Source organism: Rhopalosiphum padi, chromosome 1, assembly GCF_020882245.1.
Source record: "Rhopalosiphum padi isolate XX-2018 chromosome 1, ASM2088224v1, whole genome shotgun sequence".
Lineage (NCBI taxonomy): Eukaryota > Metazoa > Arthropoda > Insecta > Hemiptera > Aphididae > Rhopalosiphum > Rhopalosiphum padi.
In genome coordinates this window covers 15,113,398-15,132,504 of record NC_083597.1, presented here as the reverse complement: position 1 = coordinate 15,132,504, position 19,107 = coordinate 15,113,398, and the positions used below count along the sequence as shown (strand labels likewise).

Genomic DNA, 19,107 nt, shown 5'->3' with positions numbered 1-19,107 from the left:
TAACATAAAATAATATGTAGGTATAATTTAATATCCACGATAATATACAAATTTATTAGTTTTAAGATATAGTATTAAGATAGAAATAATATTTTTATTTATATAATTAATTCAAGTAAAAGTAAAAGTAATAATATATATATTTTTTAATTTATAGTAATTAGTAGGTATTTAAGACGGATACTATATGATAGAAAAACATATAAAAACATTATATTTTTATAACAGTGATGTAGGTACAGTAGGTACACAGAAATTTCAAACAGCGTAGAGTGGTATATAATATAATAGTATAATATGTACTTAATAAAAATAATTTCATTTTTAGTGTAAAATTCTAAGATCGGTGGGCCGGGTGGGGATGTAAGAATTTTGAACGCTTATAAAAACGCTCATAAGTGGCATTCTGCAAACTCTGAAAGAGTTATACCTAAACAGTATACACATTATTACTTTTAAACTTAAATTAGGTATTTTAAAATTTAAATTAACAGTCGCCTACTTATAACACGAAAACAATTTTTTTTTTACTTTTCTATTTAACATATTTACATGTTATAAGTTATAACATTATATTGAACTTTTAGGTATAATTATTAAAATTTATTTTTTATACTTATATTAAAAATTAAATAATACAATTGTATATTAAAATTTATATAGAACATTTTTTGGTCAAAATATATTCAATTTTGCAATATTTATTAATTTTATTGTTACATTAATATATTTTTAGTATATTTATTAAAATAATGATATTTACACATTTAGAGTAGAGTTGTAAATGACACTTACAATAAAGGGGTAGACAGTAGAGGGAATTTAATTTTAATACGTTGTTGACAAAAATCCGAAGAATAGATCCTGCTATATACAATCATTAATCAATTTTTTTCTTTATTAGATAAGGCTTCAATTTATTTATTAATTTAATTGTTTTATATATTTCAGAATATACACAAGTTCCCAGAGTTATCGGCAATCTCAGATCACATTATTGGAAATATAAAAACAAGTAAAAATGGCGTTCCCTAGTCATATGGTTTTTTTTATTATTAATTTTAAATTTTAATTAATTAGATATACATAAATATTTATAATAATAATAAGTATATAGAAAGCATGTGCACAGACTTTTACCTTTTAAGCGTATTACGTTTATATAAACATAATAATACACGGGTGTCTTACAAATAAACAATGATTTATAAACGTAAATGCGTGTCCGGATCCACGTACTATAGTTACAGCGTAATTATTCTTAAATTTGCATTGATTTATTGTAATAAATATTTTATCATTTGCTAAATTTCTCAGCTCATACACATTGCACTTATTTTTTTTTTTTTTTATAGTTATAACTATTATTATGATATTATTAATTATTATTATTTAATCACTTCTTGCCATTTATTTCTCATGCAATACTAAATTATAGTATGATATGTATTTTACTGTTGTAAAATTTAATTGGACAACACGTTTATATATTTTAATTATATTTGATAATCTTGTAAACTGTAAGTTTTTATTTATTTTTTTATGCTTTTAATAAAATAACATTATAATTTTACCTGGTTTATCTACTTATTTTTTGTATATATAGTTGAGTATGTAGTTCAGTTTATATTAATATTAATTATTAGGTATAGGTATACTATATGGGTTTAATTATTAATAGGTATTTGGTAAATCATTGTTTATCTGATATTTTTGTAGAATCACACTAATTTTGTTGTGCATTAATTATAATTTTATGTCTTTATTTCATGACAAAATAATTTGAACATTTAGTTTAACTTTAGTAGCAATGCAGACATTCTAAATTGTAAACATATTATTAGAAAATTATTTAAAAAAATAGTGACACGTGGAGTTACAACATAGAGCACTAGTGTTCTATGGTTACAACAACCATAATAATATTATTATGACTATTATGTATTGTTTATCAACTGTATAAAAATATATCCATAGATTATTTATAGTAATTTTTTTACTGCATTGTCTACATTGGTTTTAAATAGGCAGGTAGGTCCTCTATTAACGTGAGTAACTATTAAATCAATTTTTTCTTTTTTCTTTTAATATTGTTACTAATATAGTTATACCATTGACTAAATATTTTAATCAAAATCTATACTGCAGTATATTATAAATACCATCAATAAATAAATACTACAGTAGTACAGTCAGTACAAGGGTACTGGGTAGGTACTATAAGTACCACACGTGTAGTACATATTTGACTCTGTATCTACGAAAGTGCAGATTTGTAGGTTCAGGTATAGTGTTATAACTATAAAATAATAACTATAACTTAATAGTAAACACTAAACACAATTTAATATTATTAACAAATATATAATTTAAAAGTAAAATATCATAAATAGGTACCTATATGGCTATATATTATGACTGTATCTACAGTATAAATTAAATATATAGGTACCTAGGTAGGTAATAATATTGATAATATTATAAGTATAATATATTTATAATAGTTATACATAAATACATACTACATTACTATCCACATAATAATACATTAATACTAATTTACTTCGTGCACATGGCTATGTGTTACCTAAGTATATTAGTTTAGAATAAAATTGATGATTGTTTTTGTAAGAGAATAGTCTTTATTTGAAAGATTCTCTACAATATCAAAATGATCTACTCCAATTATCCTTTCTTCAATTACTTCTAAACCAAGTTTGTCCAGAAACTGTAATACATAAAAAATGTATATATAAAGGTATACAGTATACTAATGGGGTATATTTTAGGGAGGGGCCCGTGCTCCCACCTCCATTCACCGTATTTTATAATACTTATTTTTATTATATGAGATATTTTATAACTCTACGCCCAATGTACGCAACTTTGAACTTTTTGTTTGTGCCCCCCCTCCACCATAGGAAATTTCTAAATACACCCCTACATATTTATTATTTACTTGTATATAGGTACTTTTAAATGGGCAATGAACATACAGTATCATATACTTTATACTAAGTTTATTAATTTAAATAGTGTGGTATAGACTTGAAACTTGTTGGGTTTGTTTATTAAAATAGTAAAAATATTCATATTTTATTTGTATAAGTTATAGAAAATAAAATAGTTATTATAATTGAATATAATTTAGACCTGAGTTTAGAATTTGGTTAAAAATAGAGTTTAAGAAGGAGAAAATCAACGAAAATTTAATTTGACAAAGATTACTTATAATAAAATGACTTATTAATTATTAACTTATTATAATCATTATATTTTTATAAGATATATTGTAATAATAATAACTATTATTTACATAAAAAATGGATTTTAAAAACACCAATTGATGTATCTGAGACTTATCTATAAATTGTACCAGTTTTTTTAGTTTTTTATTTTATTTACATAATAATGAATTATATTTGTTATTTCTATTTATATTGATCTTGCTATGTTATTCTGGTAAAATTTAAATAATAATACTACTTATTAGACCAGAGTACTGTCTGAGTACTCTCAAATTATAAAAATAAATATGTAGGTATAGGTAATTGAGTGGTAAAAATTCTGATTTGTTTAGTACCTACTAAAATGAAAATGTAATAACTATAGTCAATTATAATATAATAACAAAGAATAAAATAAAAATAACTAACTTTGGCAAACTGTTTTGATTGAAAATGGAAAGCTGGAGAATCATTTTCTGCGTAAACTACAAGAACTTTTACATGAAACTTTGCCATAATATGTGTAAAATCAAGTCCATAGAGATTATTCAGTGGACTTAGTTGTAGACAAGTCTCTCTGAAAACAAACATATTTTTTGAACATGATTATATACTTACAAAAATTGGTTATTAATAGTATAAAGGATATTATTTTTCGAGATAGCATCAGTGTAAATTAAATATTATTGTTAATACTTTTTTTAATTAAAAAAATAATTCAATAATAGGGGTTACAATAATTACTAAAATATAGTACTTGTTCAGCTTCAGTGCTTTATTGATAGATGTCTCCAATAATGGATTAAGATCAAATACACCGCTGATGAGTATAAATCCTTTAACACCAATATTTTCATTTATTTCAGTATGAATCATAGATGAAGCTAAATGAGCACCTGCTGAATGCCCTCCCAACCAAATATTTCTAGTTGCAAAAAATATACAATTATATCATTATATTGAAACAATTGATACCTAACTTGAATTATTATTATTAATTAACATTAATAATTATACTCAAGTATATAATATGTATATAATAAAATATTTAAATTGCTGAATTTTAAATAAATTTAAACCTAAGTTAGTGTAATTTTATTAGATTAGCTTACTTGTATTTTAAACAATCCTTTAAATATGACAACAATTGATGAATTTCCTTGACTATATTAAACAGAGCAACTAAAATAAAAAATATTTTTTTGGTATGTTAGATAAGTAGCTGATTTTTAGATTCTGAGCGGAGCAATTAATGTACGAATATTAATTTTACTGTTAAGTGTTTTATTTTTGTGTCATCATCTTTTGAAGCAGTAAAAATCCTTTGATTTTGTGTTTCAAAGACGGTGTATTGAAAATTGGATCTAGTTGGTACTTTAAGAAGAAGGGGATTAAAAATAAAAACTCCTAGCACTTTTTAAAAAAATTTTTAAAATATTTTGGCTATTGTGCTATTTATTGACACTTTAAATTACCAAATATTTTTTAGTAATTTTTCAATTTTTGTTTTTACTTGAAAATTTAATATAATTTTTTTCATATTAATTTGTTCTTACTAAAACCTACAAAATAATATTGGATCTATTAAATCTAAAAAAATATATATATATATATACTTTTTTTATAGACATTATATGTAATTCAAATTTGAACAAAATTAGATAAATCTTATTTAAACAAAAGATTAGGATTCTAGTAATTTTATTGTTATTCAAAAATATAACTTTTTTTATATATTATTATTTATTATACTCTCTCTCTATATATAATGCCACTTTCAAAATATTTAAATTAATTTTAAGCTATTACCTATTTTATACCAAAAAACTATTTAGTGTTCTACAGTTAAATTAGTATTGACTTAAACGTTAAAAGTTAATGGCAATAGTATATAATTTAGGAAGTTTAATAAATGCAAAAATTAATCACAAAATATAGATACTTTGTAATATAGGCTTAAAAAAAGTCATATCGAATCATGTTTAGTATGTAATGATTTATCATTGAATTTAAATTTAATACTTTCATTACCTATATTAACTTATGCAATGACAAGGTACATTCAACGGTTACAATAAAATAATGGTTATTTACTTGTTCACTATTTTTTTTTTTTTTATTCTAACATATGAGAGAATAATAATATGTACCTTTTGGTGCAAGATCATAGCCAGGTATAACTACTCGAATTCCAGCATTTACTAATGGTTCTACACAGTAGGCAGAAATGTCTTTGTTTAAGTCTTGCCAATACCCTCCATGAATATAAACAAAAGTATAATCCAAAGAATTCAGTTCATCTTCATATACATCTAAAAGCTGTTGATCACCAGGTCCATATCTAATATTTGTTTTTATATGGTACCTAGATTTCTTAATTTGTTCACTGACTAAAAATATTTAAATTAGGTTATATAAACATCTGTGTTTACAAAAATTTATTTGTTTGTTGTTTGTTTTTATATTTATTCATTACTGCTAATATAACTTACTCAACTGCACTATTTCAATATGTTTATTGACTACCATATCCGGATGCATTCGTTTACACCATGAGCTTGGTGTGTATAGAACTTCATTACTTTTAGTCTAACAATAAAAAATAAATAAAACAACATTTTAAAATATACTTATAAAGTTATAAATATTATAAAGCAAATTTAAAGTACTTTTCCGTCCATTTGATTTTAGATTCTTAATTTTTTACTATAATAATTCCAGACCAATGTTTTATATATACTAGTTGTCTTTAAAAATTAAATAAATAGTATAAGTCATACATAAATGTATAATACTGTTATATAATGGTTACCAGTGCATAATATAACGCTATTGCACATTACTATATTAGGTGTATGGTAAATAATTTTAGAAAACTTATATGATGGAAATAATATAGATCAATTACTAGTTATAAGTATTAGGTTTCAGTAATATAATACTCAAATATAAAATACAAATTTCCATTTATATACAATATATTAAATAATCAATCAAATAATTTTATAATTTATTAGATACATAAATAATCAAATGCTTTTAATTTGTGAGCAAATAAATATTTTAAAATTCAATGATTTTACCATCTAAGTGATTAAGACAATAATATAATATCAGTTATAAATGTATCATTATGACATTTAAAATTGAAATTTAATATATAAATATTAGAATAATTTAATAGTTATTAAATAGTTTGTTAATAACTGTATTATTTATTATTAAGAAAAACAACTAGAAATATTTTTATATAAGTGTAAGTTATACTTTATTACAGGCACATATATTTAACAATTCCATTAATTCATTAACTATATATTTTCTAATAATTTTATATTTTAACAGTCTCATTGTTTTTCACATATTAAGTTGTTCATATTGAATATAAATATTTAATTTTAAACTAATTGTAAAAAAAAATATATACATATTTAAAAATATCTATAGTCAGGATTTTATTAAAAATATACTATTATTGATCAATAAAAATTGGAAATTATCATTTTAGATGTATTCAATATTAATCTAAAAATTTATTAAGATAAAATCTTAAACCTTCAATACTTTCATCTCGACATGATTTCCCGTGTTTTTCGGCAGATAATAAATACTCCTTAGCTAATACAACAGGTACTCCAATTAACGTTGACAGTTCTTGAGCACTTAATGATCCATTTTCTTGTAATGCTTCAACAGTTTTTTTCAATACAACAGACTCATCACATAAAGATGATTGTAAAGCTAATACTCCACTGTCAAATTTTCTTAGTTTTACAGGTGATGATTGGTCAGTATTCATCATATAACATGCATGCATTAAATCTTCAGGTGATAAAAGATCTAATCCTCTAGCTCTATTTACTCGACAATAAACTTCTGCAAGAGCCATTGTACCACCTACTTCTTCTAATGAAACTTGAATAATTTTGATTATTTCTTTACATAATGTGGTATAATATGCATTTGAATCAGTGAATGATGATCTGGTAACTGGGTCATCAACACCAAGACCTAAAAGGTAAGACTTGAAGCGCACTGTTTCATCATCACTAATAGCCCCTTGTTTTTCTTTAATTTTTTCAGAAATATTTTTACTTAATGCTACCATATCTTTAGCTGTAATCATAAGTCTGTCTAAGTCTTTAAAAGCGTCTGTTATACTAATATCAGATGCTTTTTGTTTTTCATAGATATTTTTTTCAATCCCTCCAATTCCTGTTCGAATTTGGCGGGTAGTCTTATTAACGGACCACATTTTTTCTCTTACAGTCTTCTGAAAGATATCAAAAAAACTATCAGGAATTTTGTCCTTAAAATCAAGTTTGATATACTCGCTTTTGGCACAAGAAACAGGGCCTGGATTTTCATTATCAGAAGGTAATAAATGAACAAGGATGGTTTTAGTTTTCGAACCAAATAAAGTGTCAGTAACTGTAGTTTCAATGTATACTATATACCGAAGCTGTAAAGACAACCACGCATCGCCAGACGTCCAGAAAAGACGTGTACCGGTTAAAATTATATTACCACGGTGAAACGAAGTTTTATAATTGCCATCGTACAAAGTAATATTGCTGTGACGACATAAAACGGTCTCGGTTGGATCAGGCTTGGCATATTCAAATCGGTCCATATTAAATATATAAATCAAATAATTTCCAACATATAATTTTAAAAAGTATGTAAATACGATTATTTTTAAAGACCCGATAGGTAGTTATGTACACGTATTAAAAAACACTTAACACAATAATTTTATCTTTTAAAGGTTTTAAAATTCATATTTCACACTGGTCAATATTCACAGAACCACAGTTCACTGTTTTACACAAGTCGGCGATAGTCGATCGATTCATATTTGATATTTGAAATAGAAATTCTAAAATTAATAAGATCTTATCATCTGACTGATATCAATATCTACAAAAACAAAAACTGAGTAACGTAAAAATCACGAATTATGATAAGACGGATAAGCTGATACAGATTTTGACTTGTGAGACAACCTCACAAACTAGTAACTACAAACGGCTACAATAGACTATTCACTATTCAGTTTTACTCTTTTCTATGGGCACAATATTAGAAAACTATTAAGTATAAAAAATAATCATTCTTTGGTTTAAAAAAACTTAATGTACAACTGACGTATATATATATATATACTGATGTCTGATTAATATAGTTGTTAAGTAAAGATTAACATACAAATATTAAGAACTTTAAATATATTTCATATATAGTTTCATACAAAATGGGATTGATGACAGTTTTGAAGAAAATGAAGCAGAAGGAAAAAGAGATGAGAATCTTAATTTTGTATCCTTTTTTTAAAAAACGTGTGTATTATTAATTACTTATTATATGATTATTTTTTTCAATTTTATTGAATTAAACAAATTTACTTATAAATGTACTTATGTACTTATTATACTTATTACAACATAGTTACCATAGGTAACTAATAATATGTGAGAAGTTTACAGGTTTATGTTTATTTAAAAATTAAATAAGTATTGTTTATTTATCTTTAATATTCTTACTAAATCAGAGGTTTGGATAATGCTGGTAAAACCACTATATTAAAAAAATACAACGGAGAGCCAACTAATACAATTGAACCAACCTTGGGTTTTAACATTAAAACATTAGATCATAAAAGGTAACTAATCAAATAATTAGTATTATGTATTAGGTTCTTTAGTCCAAACTTCTGGGGACATTGATGGTATATTTTTCATAGTACTCTCAAAATAATGAACTCCATTAGTATTAAAATAAACTGTACATCTATTATTTTTTCTATCATATTAATTATCACATTTTTTTCAGCTATAAACTAAACGTATGGGATGTTGGTGGTCAAAAGTCATTGCGATCATATTGGCGTAATTATTTTGAAAGTACTGATGGCCTTATATGGGTTGTTGACAGTGCTGACAAGAGAAGACTGGGGGATTGTACTAATGAATTGCATAGCTTAATTGAAGAAGAGGTATTTTAAAATATAATCTACAGGGATGAACATGCATCAGATTTTGATGGTTTTAAAAAAATATCAGAAATACAAAAAACAATAACGTACCATTAAGGGGATTAGGTTCTAAGATTTTTTGTCTCCCCCTTCATATGTGAATATGAAACGTAATAAAAAGTAAAAATTACTCATTTTGCTTCCTTCAAAATAATTTAAGTTGTAAAATAATGAAGGTTATAGTAACAGTTTTTAATCAGTGTGAAGTTTACATAAGATCGATTAGGCCATTTTTTATTTAATTTAATTTAAGTTATTTTTAACATAATATAAACAATTTTAAAAATATTTATAATTAAAGAGTTAAATTTAAAAAAAAAATACTTTTTTAATATCATGTAATTTAGTCTTAAAACCAAATTTGATGTTATTAGGAGAATCTTTATAGATTGTTCTAATGGAAGATAAATGAGTAGTTTTTACTATCTTACCTGTATGAAAGGCAGAGACAGCAAATATTTGAAATATTGTAAGATATTTTTCAAAAATACTTTAATAAATGTCATTCTATTATTTTTTGTGTTCATCATTGATAAGCTATGTTTAAATATGAATGAATTATTGATTTATCAAATTTTATATACAATATATTTTCAGAGATTGGCTGGAGCTACATTATTGATATTTGCTAATAAACAAGATTTACCAGGTGCTTTATCATCAGAAGAAATAAAAGAGGTATATTTTTAAAAAATATAATACAAAAACTTCTAAAAAAAGTATTTTCCATAATACATTTATATATTATATTTTATTATATTAAAATTTAGGTGTTGCAATTAGATCGAATTAAAACTCATCATTGGAAAATAATACATTGTAGTGCATATACTGGAGAAAACTTGTTGGAAGGTATTAATTGGATGGTTAGCGATATCTCTGCTAGAATATTCACTCTTGACTAAAAAATGTTTTAAAAATTAAAATTAAATACTTTTTGTGTACAACAAATTGAGTTTAAACATTCCTTCAAAAAGTGTTTGTATTATTTTCATTACTGATAAAATAATCGTACATAAATATAATATATAAATAAATAATAATTAATATAGGTACATAACATAATAAATATTTTTAATTTTAATTTTGTCTTTTTTTAAAAAATGCACTAATTTTATAGTAAGCTTATTGTGTTTTTATTATATTATTAAATATTTATATTTTATACTTGTTATTTATCCTGTTGTGTTTAACATAATAACATATTAACATTTAAGTTTAAATTGTAAATTGTGATGTATTTTATTTAACATTCTTATAAATTAAGAATTAGTTAAATAATATGATGATTTATGATATAATAAAACTACTATCTAATATACTATAAGTTTTTTTTTATACAATAAAATTGAGAAAAACAATAATTCAGAAATTTATAATATTGATTAAAAATAATATTTGTATAAAATTGTGTATTAATATTATCCTGTACACATATAGACATACAGTTTAATTTTAAAATCTAGGTATAGACTTAAACTTTTAAGAGTTTAAGGTACACTATAAGGCCGGGGCATATTCCACATCTGTGTTTTCCGTCAAGGATGAGTCGGATGACAAATGAATCTTGAACTCGGCGGAGTACGCCATGTATAGCCCCGGGCTAAGAAAATAATGCTTTATTTTCAGTACCTGATGGCTGATTGTCACGTCTAAATAGCTAGCAGTTTTTGAAAGAAAAAAAAACTAAAGAATACCTGATAAAGTTCACTTATAAGTTATAACAATTTTAACTTTTTATAAAGTCTACTCTTCTAAAGTCTCTTATAAGCTAGAGCCAGGAATTAGTAGCATTTGCATTTTATTTCATAGCACTCCAATTTCCAAGACATAGCTCACCAAATACAAAGTCTGATATTTGATTCATACATTACAGTTCAAGTATACAATTTTTTTTTCGTTTTCTTATGATATTCGTGAATAATTGCATTTTTTGTAGTTTTTTAGCTTTTTTATTTAGTGCATACTCAACATTTTTAGAACATTTACATACGTATTTATCAATTTAATGTAAATAATAAATAAAGTAATATTTTATATTATTTATAGACTAATATAATACTACAGATATATTTCATGTTTTCGTTTCTAGTATAATGTAATCGACTTATCGGTAAATATTTCTGAAAATTATAATTTATCGAAGAGACGAAGAGTTGACCGAGTTGGGAGTAGTAATATACGTTGACTTTAGGATATTTTGGAATTTGGAATGATATTTATTGTCTTGTTTACTATAATACCTATTCGAATGTTACAAAAAGCCCCGTATTATTGCGCATGTGTTGTCTGTTGTCTCCGTCTTACGCACGTACTACAGTAAATTTTCGTTCACCAGTTTCAATAGTGTGCTTTTAGTTTTGATATTAGTGTAAATTGACCTATTATCAAACTTTTAGGTAAGAACATTATCTGTGCTCTCTCGTTAGTTTTTACGATATTTTAATTTTTAAATGAATTATGAGCATTTTCAAATATTTATATTTTTCATACTCATAACTCACTTGAAAATTAAAATATCGTAAAAAACCAACGAAAGAACACAGATAATGTTCTTACCTAAAAATTTGGTAATAGGTCAATTAACTCTAATCTCTATATAATATCAAAACTAAAAGCACTCTATTGAAACTGGTGAACGAAAATTCACTATGTTGTGTGTGTGTAAGAAGGAGACAACACATGCGGGTGCGAAGTCCTCTTAATAGTTAATACGTTATGTTGTCATGTTGACAAGTAAAATATTACTAAAAAGTGAAAGAAAAATACAAACGACAAATTATATGAATGTTATTTAAGTATTTATAATTTATATGATAAACAGGTACCTACAATTTAATAAAACCGTTTCTAATTTATTGTTTAATGTTTAACATAGGTGTTCTATGAATTAATTTATATGAATATACTATATACAAAAACTTCTTATTAAATAAGTTATTTTTCGATTTAAAAAATTATTTTCGGCTTAACTTTTACATTTTAAAGTAATTTTTTAGTAGCATTATTAGTAACTTTGAAATGCATTATTTTCTTAGCTCTACTTCCTACTACGTACTCGCCCCTACTTATAAACTAACTGAACTTTATATTATTACCAATTTTATTAATTAGGATGAGAAAACAAATGTTGATAGTTGATACTATCAAATGTTAATGTTAGAGTTGAAGGTTCTATAAATATACATAACTGTCGGCAAGTATCAAGAATGACGTATTCCGTATGTTTAATTGCGTTTAAAATGCCCTGCAATCAATTCTATTATAAATAATAATATGATTTCTAGGATTAGATTGGTTACTGGGTTATGATTTATGATGTCTATGTACTTATTCATTTAAAAATAACAAAACGTCAAAACAGTACTTAAAATGAACGCATTTTTCATTAATATTGTCACCACCAAACCGGAAAAAATAATTTTAAAATAGATTTCAACTTTAATATATTATTATTTATCAGAACAATATCGGTCACAATTAAAAAGTTTACTAAAAGACAAAAATATGTCAACATAAATTATTGAAGTTTGATCCTACCGTTATAATTGGCCGTCAAAAATACTTGATTGGGACAACAGGATGTTATATTTAAAACTGACAAAACTGAGACGTATTCTTAAGAGGCCGTTCTGGTAAAAGTGAAACGTATACAACGCTCAAGAGATGGCGTTGAATTTCATATCGCCGCGGCGGCGGTCACCCGTAACCACGCCCACTTTTACCAAAGAGGGGCTACGCGCAATAGTCTCAGGAGCGGCACATTATTATTTCTCGGACCGCCGTCTAGAACGTTTCGCGTCAATGCTATTTTGTATTTATATTACTGGGGTAATTTGAAATTTGAATTTGATAAGCGCGCGCTCGCTTGCGCGTTCATAAACTAATTTTACGATATTATTTATCGTATAATTGATTGAAGTTTCTGTTCCCTAAATATGTATGGAAATACTTAAACTAAATTATAAAAGCTATTTTACAACATATAGTTATTATTTAAAAAACTATCAGTAACAATTTAATAATACTAATAATTTATAAATTATTGCCATCGATTAATATAACGTTATGAATAAAATATAATTACAATTTAATTTATAGTTATAAATATAATAAATGTACATACAAATTAAACAAATCAATATATTAATCACTACATTCATTCATATAAATAAATACATACATTATTAATTTTGATGGTTTTAAACCATTTCATGCTACAAATTCGGATAATTATTGTTTTTTTTTTTATGACACTGAAAGTTTATTATTTCCAACGCATCAAACTCTTGATTTTTAATGTACAAGTACCTATAGCTGTGTTTATGAGACCGAAGTATTAAATTATATGGGTAGGTAATGCTAGAAAAAAGTCTTGCCAAAAAGTTTGATACATAAATGTGTCCACAAGTATAGTTAATATAACTATTGCAACGAAGAATATCCCCATCATTAGCCCCAACACGCCGTAAATCAACCCCATAATTTAAAAAATTTGTCTTCCACCATTTTTCCAAAAATGTTTTTGTCTATCAAATATTTAAATTGAATACCTTGGTATTCTCTGATACTAAACCTAAGAAAATACATTTTATTTATAAATATATGACCCGGAAATTCATGTATTAAAAATTAGTTAAAAAAGCATGCACTAATACACACTTAAAATCGTCAAAACATGTAGATAATATGTCTTTAATAAATATAGATATCGAATCGAATTAAAAAAAAAAATACCTTTTAAATAATACGATTTTACTTTCAATTTATGTTTATTTAAAATGTAATATAATAATATAAACATTTGACAATTTTATACTTTTTACCTCGTACATTTAAAAAAAAACTAAACATATTATAGTTGAATAAAAAATGTATAAAATAATATAAATGAATGTACTATATGTATTCATAAATTTATCTCAAATATTAGATACCAATAGACGAAATTGGTGTGTATTTAAAATATATCAAATCCTATTTAAAAAAAAATATTTATTTTTTCATTATCTATCGAAATTTGGTAACAAAAATTTATTGTAATTGCTGAAAAATAGATTACCTATTATATACACTAAACGATAAAATTATTGAAAAATATGCAAAAAATTCAAAATAAAATGTCGTATTACGATTATGTTTGTCGTTTTATTTATTTACAGTTCGAGTATCTAAGTAGGTATGTACGTGTAAGCAAGTAAACATGAATCACTGTTAGGTATACTAATTTAATTTTGTCACACTTATTTTCTCATTAAATTTTTATTTTATTATGTTTACGTACGTATATGAATGTTTTTATTATTTTTATTTTTCTGTCTGTCATCACGTTTTAGAGTAGTAATAGTGCTTTGATTTTTGACTTCAGTCCCTCTTTGAAAAGGAAATTGAATCTAGTTGGTACTTTGTGGTCAAAAGTAAAATATGCTGTGTAGTAGTTTTCAAAAGCGTCAGGAAAAACCTTGAAAAAGTAACGGAAAAACGGGAATTTTTTTCTTGAAATATCGATAAAACAAATTCGGCTTTCAAAAAATCTTTAAAATTTAATATAATGTTTATTATAAGTTGTTCTTATGGTAGTAAAAAAAAAAAAATCAAAAATCGTTAGTCACATTTTTTGCTTATAACTTATAAGCATTAAAAGTTCAAATGTTTACAAAATATATCAAAATTGCGAACATTTGCAAGGCATTTTGAAGTTGAAAATTCATAAAATTTTTGTAATAATTTATATCTAAGGTTAAAAAAACACAACAAAAGGTTATCCATAACTTTTTCTTCAAATGACTATAAAAAAATTCCAGCATCAATATAGAAAAATTTTTATGAGCATATGAAATTAATTTGTTTACGAAATCAAGTAAAATATTGTACATCACAATTATTTAAATATAAGTTATCATATAATATATCCTATACTAATTATTCTATAGACTGACAAATCATCTCCGTACGTAAAATGAATATATTAAAAACAAAAACCGATATCAAAAAAAAAAAATCAGAGTTCTTGAATGAGGACATTTTAGCAATTCGTATCCAAAACAATATTTTTATAAAACACGAATATTTTTTTTAATAATTAAATAAGGATTATATAATTTAATTCGTTTTTATTTTAATTCAATCCTCAAGGCACAATTCCAAGGTATAATCACAGAATAGATAAAAGAATTTTCTGTGGTATAATCAAACCTGTTGTAGAACCTTTTTCTTAGGTGCTGATCAGCCCTTATCTTTGTGTGCAATAACAAATGACAAATAGACGAAAAAAAGTTTATCTTTACTAGTGATAACCCTGATATTGTCTAGATATGCAAATAAAAAAAAAAAAGTGTGTAGTAGCAAAATTTACAAAAAAATAGTGACTGGTGCTAATAATTAATTATCGTGCGTTCATCATGGGAAACAATTAGGTAAACTTTAAATATTTTTGGGATTATCTAGTATTTAAGTCGATTAAATGCATAAACACAATTAAAGGGACTAAAATGAAGCTTAAACTTCAAATGCATTTATAAAAAATTGCGCTTATGTATTTTATATTTTTATACACATAAAAAATTAAGTTATTTAGGATCTTGTATTAAATGTTTAAAAATGTTGAACCATTTATGGAAGAAAAAAAATTAAATAGATGAATATTTGTCACGCCTATATAAGTAGTTCAAAAAGAGTTAAAGAATTTTGAAAATTGTATTTTATAATAAAAATAATAATATAAACATTTGGTGAAAATTTCAAGTATACATATATAGGTACCTACTGTTATTTTATTTATTTACGAGTATTATTTATTTTAAAAAATGAGTATTACAAAATATCAAAATTGTTTGTGAAGACATTTTTATAAATTTCTTATTATATAGTTTATATATTTTTGAGATTTTAATGAATTATATCAAAATACTAACTTAAAACACTAGTAAAAAAATTCTGAAAATACATTTTTCGATATTTCGTAATTGAGAAATAAATAACTTATAAAGAGCATTGTTTTAAATTGTTTAAGCATTTTTACTTTGCGAATAAATTAAATTAAATAAATTCACTGACCAGGGCCTCAAAAAAGCTGAAAACGGCCCTGTGTAGAGCTTAACTTCAAATACATATTAAAAAAAAAAATTGTGTCTAAGTATTTTTTTATAATAAATTGTATGATTATTAATATTTTGTAAAAAGTAATTCAATTTTAATTTAATCAATTTATATTGATTGCACAGTTAAATATGCCAAATTAACTTGTTTATATTTTCTATGAAGTTTAATTTGTATATTGTATTTGGTTTTCGAAGAATTTATAGTTTGTACCTAACTAAATTTTCATATGTGATACCTATTATTACTCTAAAAAAAAATTACCAAAAGCCAATAAAATAAGTCAATGTGAATTACAATATGACATTGTGTTTCTTTTTATAAGTCCAGTGACTTCAGATTGGTATGGAGTTTTTGGGAGGAGATAGGTAATATCTAAATACACATTTTTTGGTAATTTTCAAAATTTTAGATCCTCAACATATTTTGGAAAATATAAAAACAAAAAAAGCGAAAATTAAAAAATGAAAGTAATAAATGAAAAATAAATAAAACCGTTTCTAATATTTAAAAAAAAAATATATTATAACAATAATTAGTAATTACTACTATATATTATCATATTATGATATACATATAATATTCTGATATGTTATAACTACATAGCTTTATTATTTTAATATTTTATACGATTTGACGATTTATTTTGTACTCGAGTGCTTCTCATTCTCGTATCAAATGTACTTATAGTATATTATATTGGTTGTAAATATAATTATTTAATTAATAATTTAAAAAAAAAAAAGTATATTGGTGTCAACTAGTTTTGTCATATTTTGAATTGGCTTAAATTTGTTTATTTGTTATTATTAAATTTAATAAATAAATAATCTGTAATAGACGTACCTACTAATTAAAAATAATTACAGTATTTGACTGATTTATGTAAATAATTAATATAATTAGGGATTTAAATCACTTATTATTTAGACTATTATAAGTTATCGAGTTATATCGTAAGTACATTAATTACATTTGTCACTTTATTCAACAGGCTATTATTTATTCATATGTAACCGTGCAGATTGTAGGTACCTAAGGTGTTTTTTTGTTATATCGATTTAAATTTCATATTTTTTTTTCATATATGGTTCAGCGTAAATAAAATTAACTAAATCATCAAATTCTCTTCAAGATTAAAAAAATAATTATTCAAATCGTACTTTTATTAAACAAATTATAATAATTTTATGATAACGTGAGATCTTTAATACGGCGTGCAGAATAATAATACACGAAATATAAAATTCAATATCGGTTAAAATATTATTCGGTCACCAACATAATTGTTATCGTAATTGACAATATTTATTTATAAACTGCGATATGAAAACCAGTTTAAACCTTTGGTGCGGTACGGCTGCAGTCGCGCGCGGGGTGGTGGCATGAACACTGTTCTCGAACGCTGCCGCTATACTTAGCAGAGCAGCACATGACGACTGTAAATTTATGATTTTTTAACCAAAAACATGTTTTCGTACTTCCCATTTTCCTCAGCTCTCAGTAGTCGTAGAAACATGATTTATACACCAAAATAAACTTGAGAAGTTCCTCTAGATGATCTCGTTCCAGATTTTTGATATCTTTTTTTTTCTATTTTATATGATTTTTTAAAAATGTTAAAAATTTTGAAAATTTCAAATGCAAATATCTCCGGTTTGAAAAAAAAATTCAAAAATCTGGAACGAGATCATCTAGAGGAACTTCTCAAGTTTATTTTGGTGTATAAATCATGTTTCTACGACTATTGAGAGCTGTGGAAAATGGGAAGTACGAAAGCATGTTTTTACGGTCGATTTTTCGCTACCAGAACGGCCTCTTAATATTATAATCGATTTTTATTCTTAATTATTTAATAATTAAAAGTTTGAGAATCTGAAGCCTTTCTATGCAGAAGGAAAAATTAAAAGTATTAAGTTCTTTTATAAAATAAGGACTCAGTACTAAGTAGTTAGTACTATATTATATTCAGTTTATTATTAACAGTGCCGGCGCGATGTAGTGGAGCGACTGAGCGAGTAGAGCTCTAGCTTGCACGGGATCTCGCAACTTAGACACCTGGACTTTTTTTTATACCTACATTACTTAGTTTGTACGACCCACACTTGTTAAATTAATAATAATTTATTAAGAATAAAAATTCATGATATTTTTAGCACTAACATTTTTATGATATACTTATGCGTAAAAATATATAATAAATGTTTTATGTATAAACAAAGTACTTACTACTTACTACTTAAGTAGGTACCTAGTAGTATTGTGTGTTACTATGTTAGTATTTTGTAATAGGTATATTTTGATTGGGATCCTCGCACCCCTCTAACCCCGACGGCTGACTTGAGTGACTCATCTCGAAGAAAGATTAGTTTAAGAATGCTTCGCTAAAATTATATTTTATAGCCATCATAATGGAAATCTTTTGTACTTATTTATTTATTTGCATAGCGAAAGCGAATTCTATTCAAAGAGGTCTGTAATGAGCTCAGCACATCTACAATCTATTGTTGACCTTTAGTCCTTTAAACTTGTTGGTCGTTTACGACTTACGTCTTATTTTAAAATATTTACTGACAAAGAATCGATTATTAAGAAGGCTTAACACATATACATATACTGTTACTTTTTTGTTGTAAAAAAATTATATACAAAAATCAATATTTTTGGTAAGTGAGTCCTTTACTTTTTGTCTTGCCTCAAGTTTAAAATTATTCAGCATACTACTACTAATTGTTATTCTTCGAAATC

The 19,107-nt window shown here is 24.5% G+C and overlaps 3 protein-coding genes across 4 annotated transcripts; 1 reads left to right on the top strand and 2 right to left on the bottom strand.

Moving 5' to 3' along the window:
• Positions 1–1,563: 1,563 nt before the first annotated feature.
• On the bottom strand, positions 1,564–12,852 carry LOC132918157 (kynurenine formamidase). Of its 2 annotated transcripts, none has more exons than XM_060979272.1 (7): positions 12,802–12,852; positions 5,720–5,816; positions 5,378–5,617; positions 4,340–4,409; positions 3,985–4,152; positions 3,657–3,804; positions 1,564–2,728 (listed from the first exon to the last, which is right to left on the bottom strand). In XM_060979272.1, the coding sequence occupies exons 2-7, from the start codon at positions 5,766–5,768 to the stop codon at positions 2,597–2,599; spliced, it is 807 nt and encodes a 268-aa protein (XP_060835255.1). In that variant the 5' UTR covers positions 5,769–5,816; positions 12,802–12,852; the 3' UTR covers positions 1,564–2,596. The 2 variants fall into 2 exon arrangements, with proteins under 2 accessions (XP_060835255.1, XP_060835254.1); XM_060979271.1 differs by lacking the exon at positions 12,802–12,852 and adding an exon at positions 5,897–6,046.
• Positions 6,527–8,094, bottom strand: LOC132917199 (vacuolar protein-sorting-associated protein 36). The gene has a single exon (XM_060977817.1). It carries the CDS (start codon positions 7,858–7,860, stop codon positions 6,748–6,750), a length of 1,113 nt encoding a protein of 370 aa, XP_060833800.1. The 5' UTR covers positions 7,861–8,094; the 3' UTR covers positions 6,527–6,747.
• On the top strand, positions 8,194–10,580 carry LOC132917200 (ADP-ribosylation factor-like protein 2). The gene is made up of 6 exons (XM_060977818.1): positions 8,194–8,324; positions 8,471–8,546; positions 8,779–8,889; positions 9,060–9,222; positions 9,859–9,939; positions 10,032–10,580. The coding sequence occupies exons 2-6, from the start codon at positions 8,482–8,484 to the stop codon at positions 10,164–10,166; spliced, it is 555 nt and encodes a 184-aa protein (XP_060833801.1). The 5' UTR covers positions 8,194–8,324; positions 8,471–8,481; the 3' UTR covers positions 10,167–10,580.
• Positions 12,853–19,107: the final 6,255 nt, after the last annotated feature.

What these genes read in the sequence shown, in the direction of transcription:
- LOC132917200 (XM_060977818.1), top strand. Translation starts at nt 8,482, where the DNA reads ATGGGATTGATGACAGTTTTGAAGAAAATGAAGCAGAAGGAAAAAGAG. An exon ending in GAGATGAGAATCTTAATTTT is followed by an intron (nt 8,547 to 8,778) that starts GTATCCTTTTTT and finishes TTACTAAATCAG; the next exon opens with AGGTTTGGATAATGCTGGTA. An exon ending in ATAGCTTAATTGAAGAAGAG is followed by an intron (nt 9,223 to 9,858) that starts GTATTTTAAAAT and finishes ATATATTTTCAG; the next exon opens with AGATTGGCTGGAGCTACATT.
- LOC132918157 (XM_060979271.1), bottom strand. An exon ending in TATTGAAATAGTGCAGTTGA is followed by an intron (nt 5,618 to 5,719) that starts GTAAGTTATATT and finishes AAATATTTTTAG; the next exon opens with TCAGTGAACAAATTAAGAAA. An exon ending in AAAGCACTGAAGCTGAACAA is followed by an intron (nt 3,805 to 3,984) that starts GTACTATATTTT and finishes GTTTGTTTTCAG; the next exon opens with AGAGACTTGTCTACAACTAA.
- LOC132917199 (XM_060977817.1), bottom strand. Translation starts at nt 7,860, where the DNA reads ATGGACCGATTTGAATATGCCAAGCCTGATCCAACCGAGACCGTTTTA.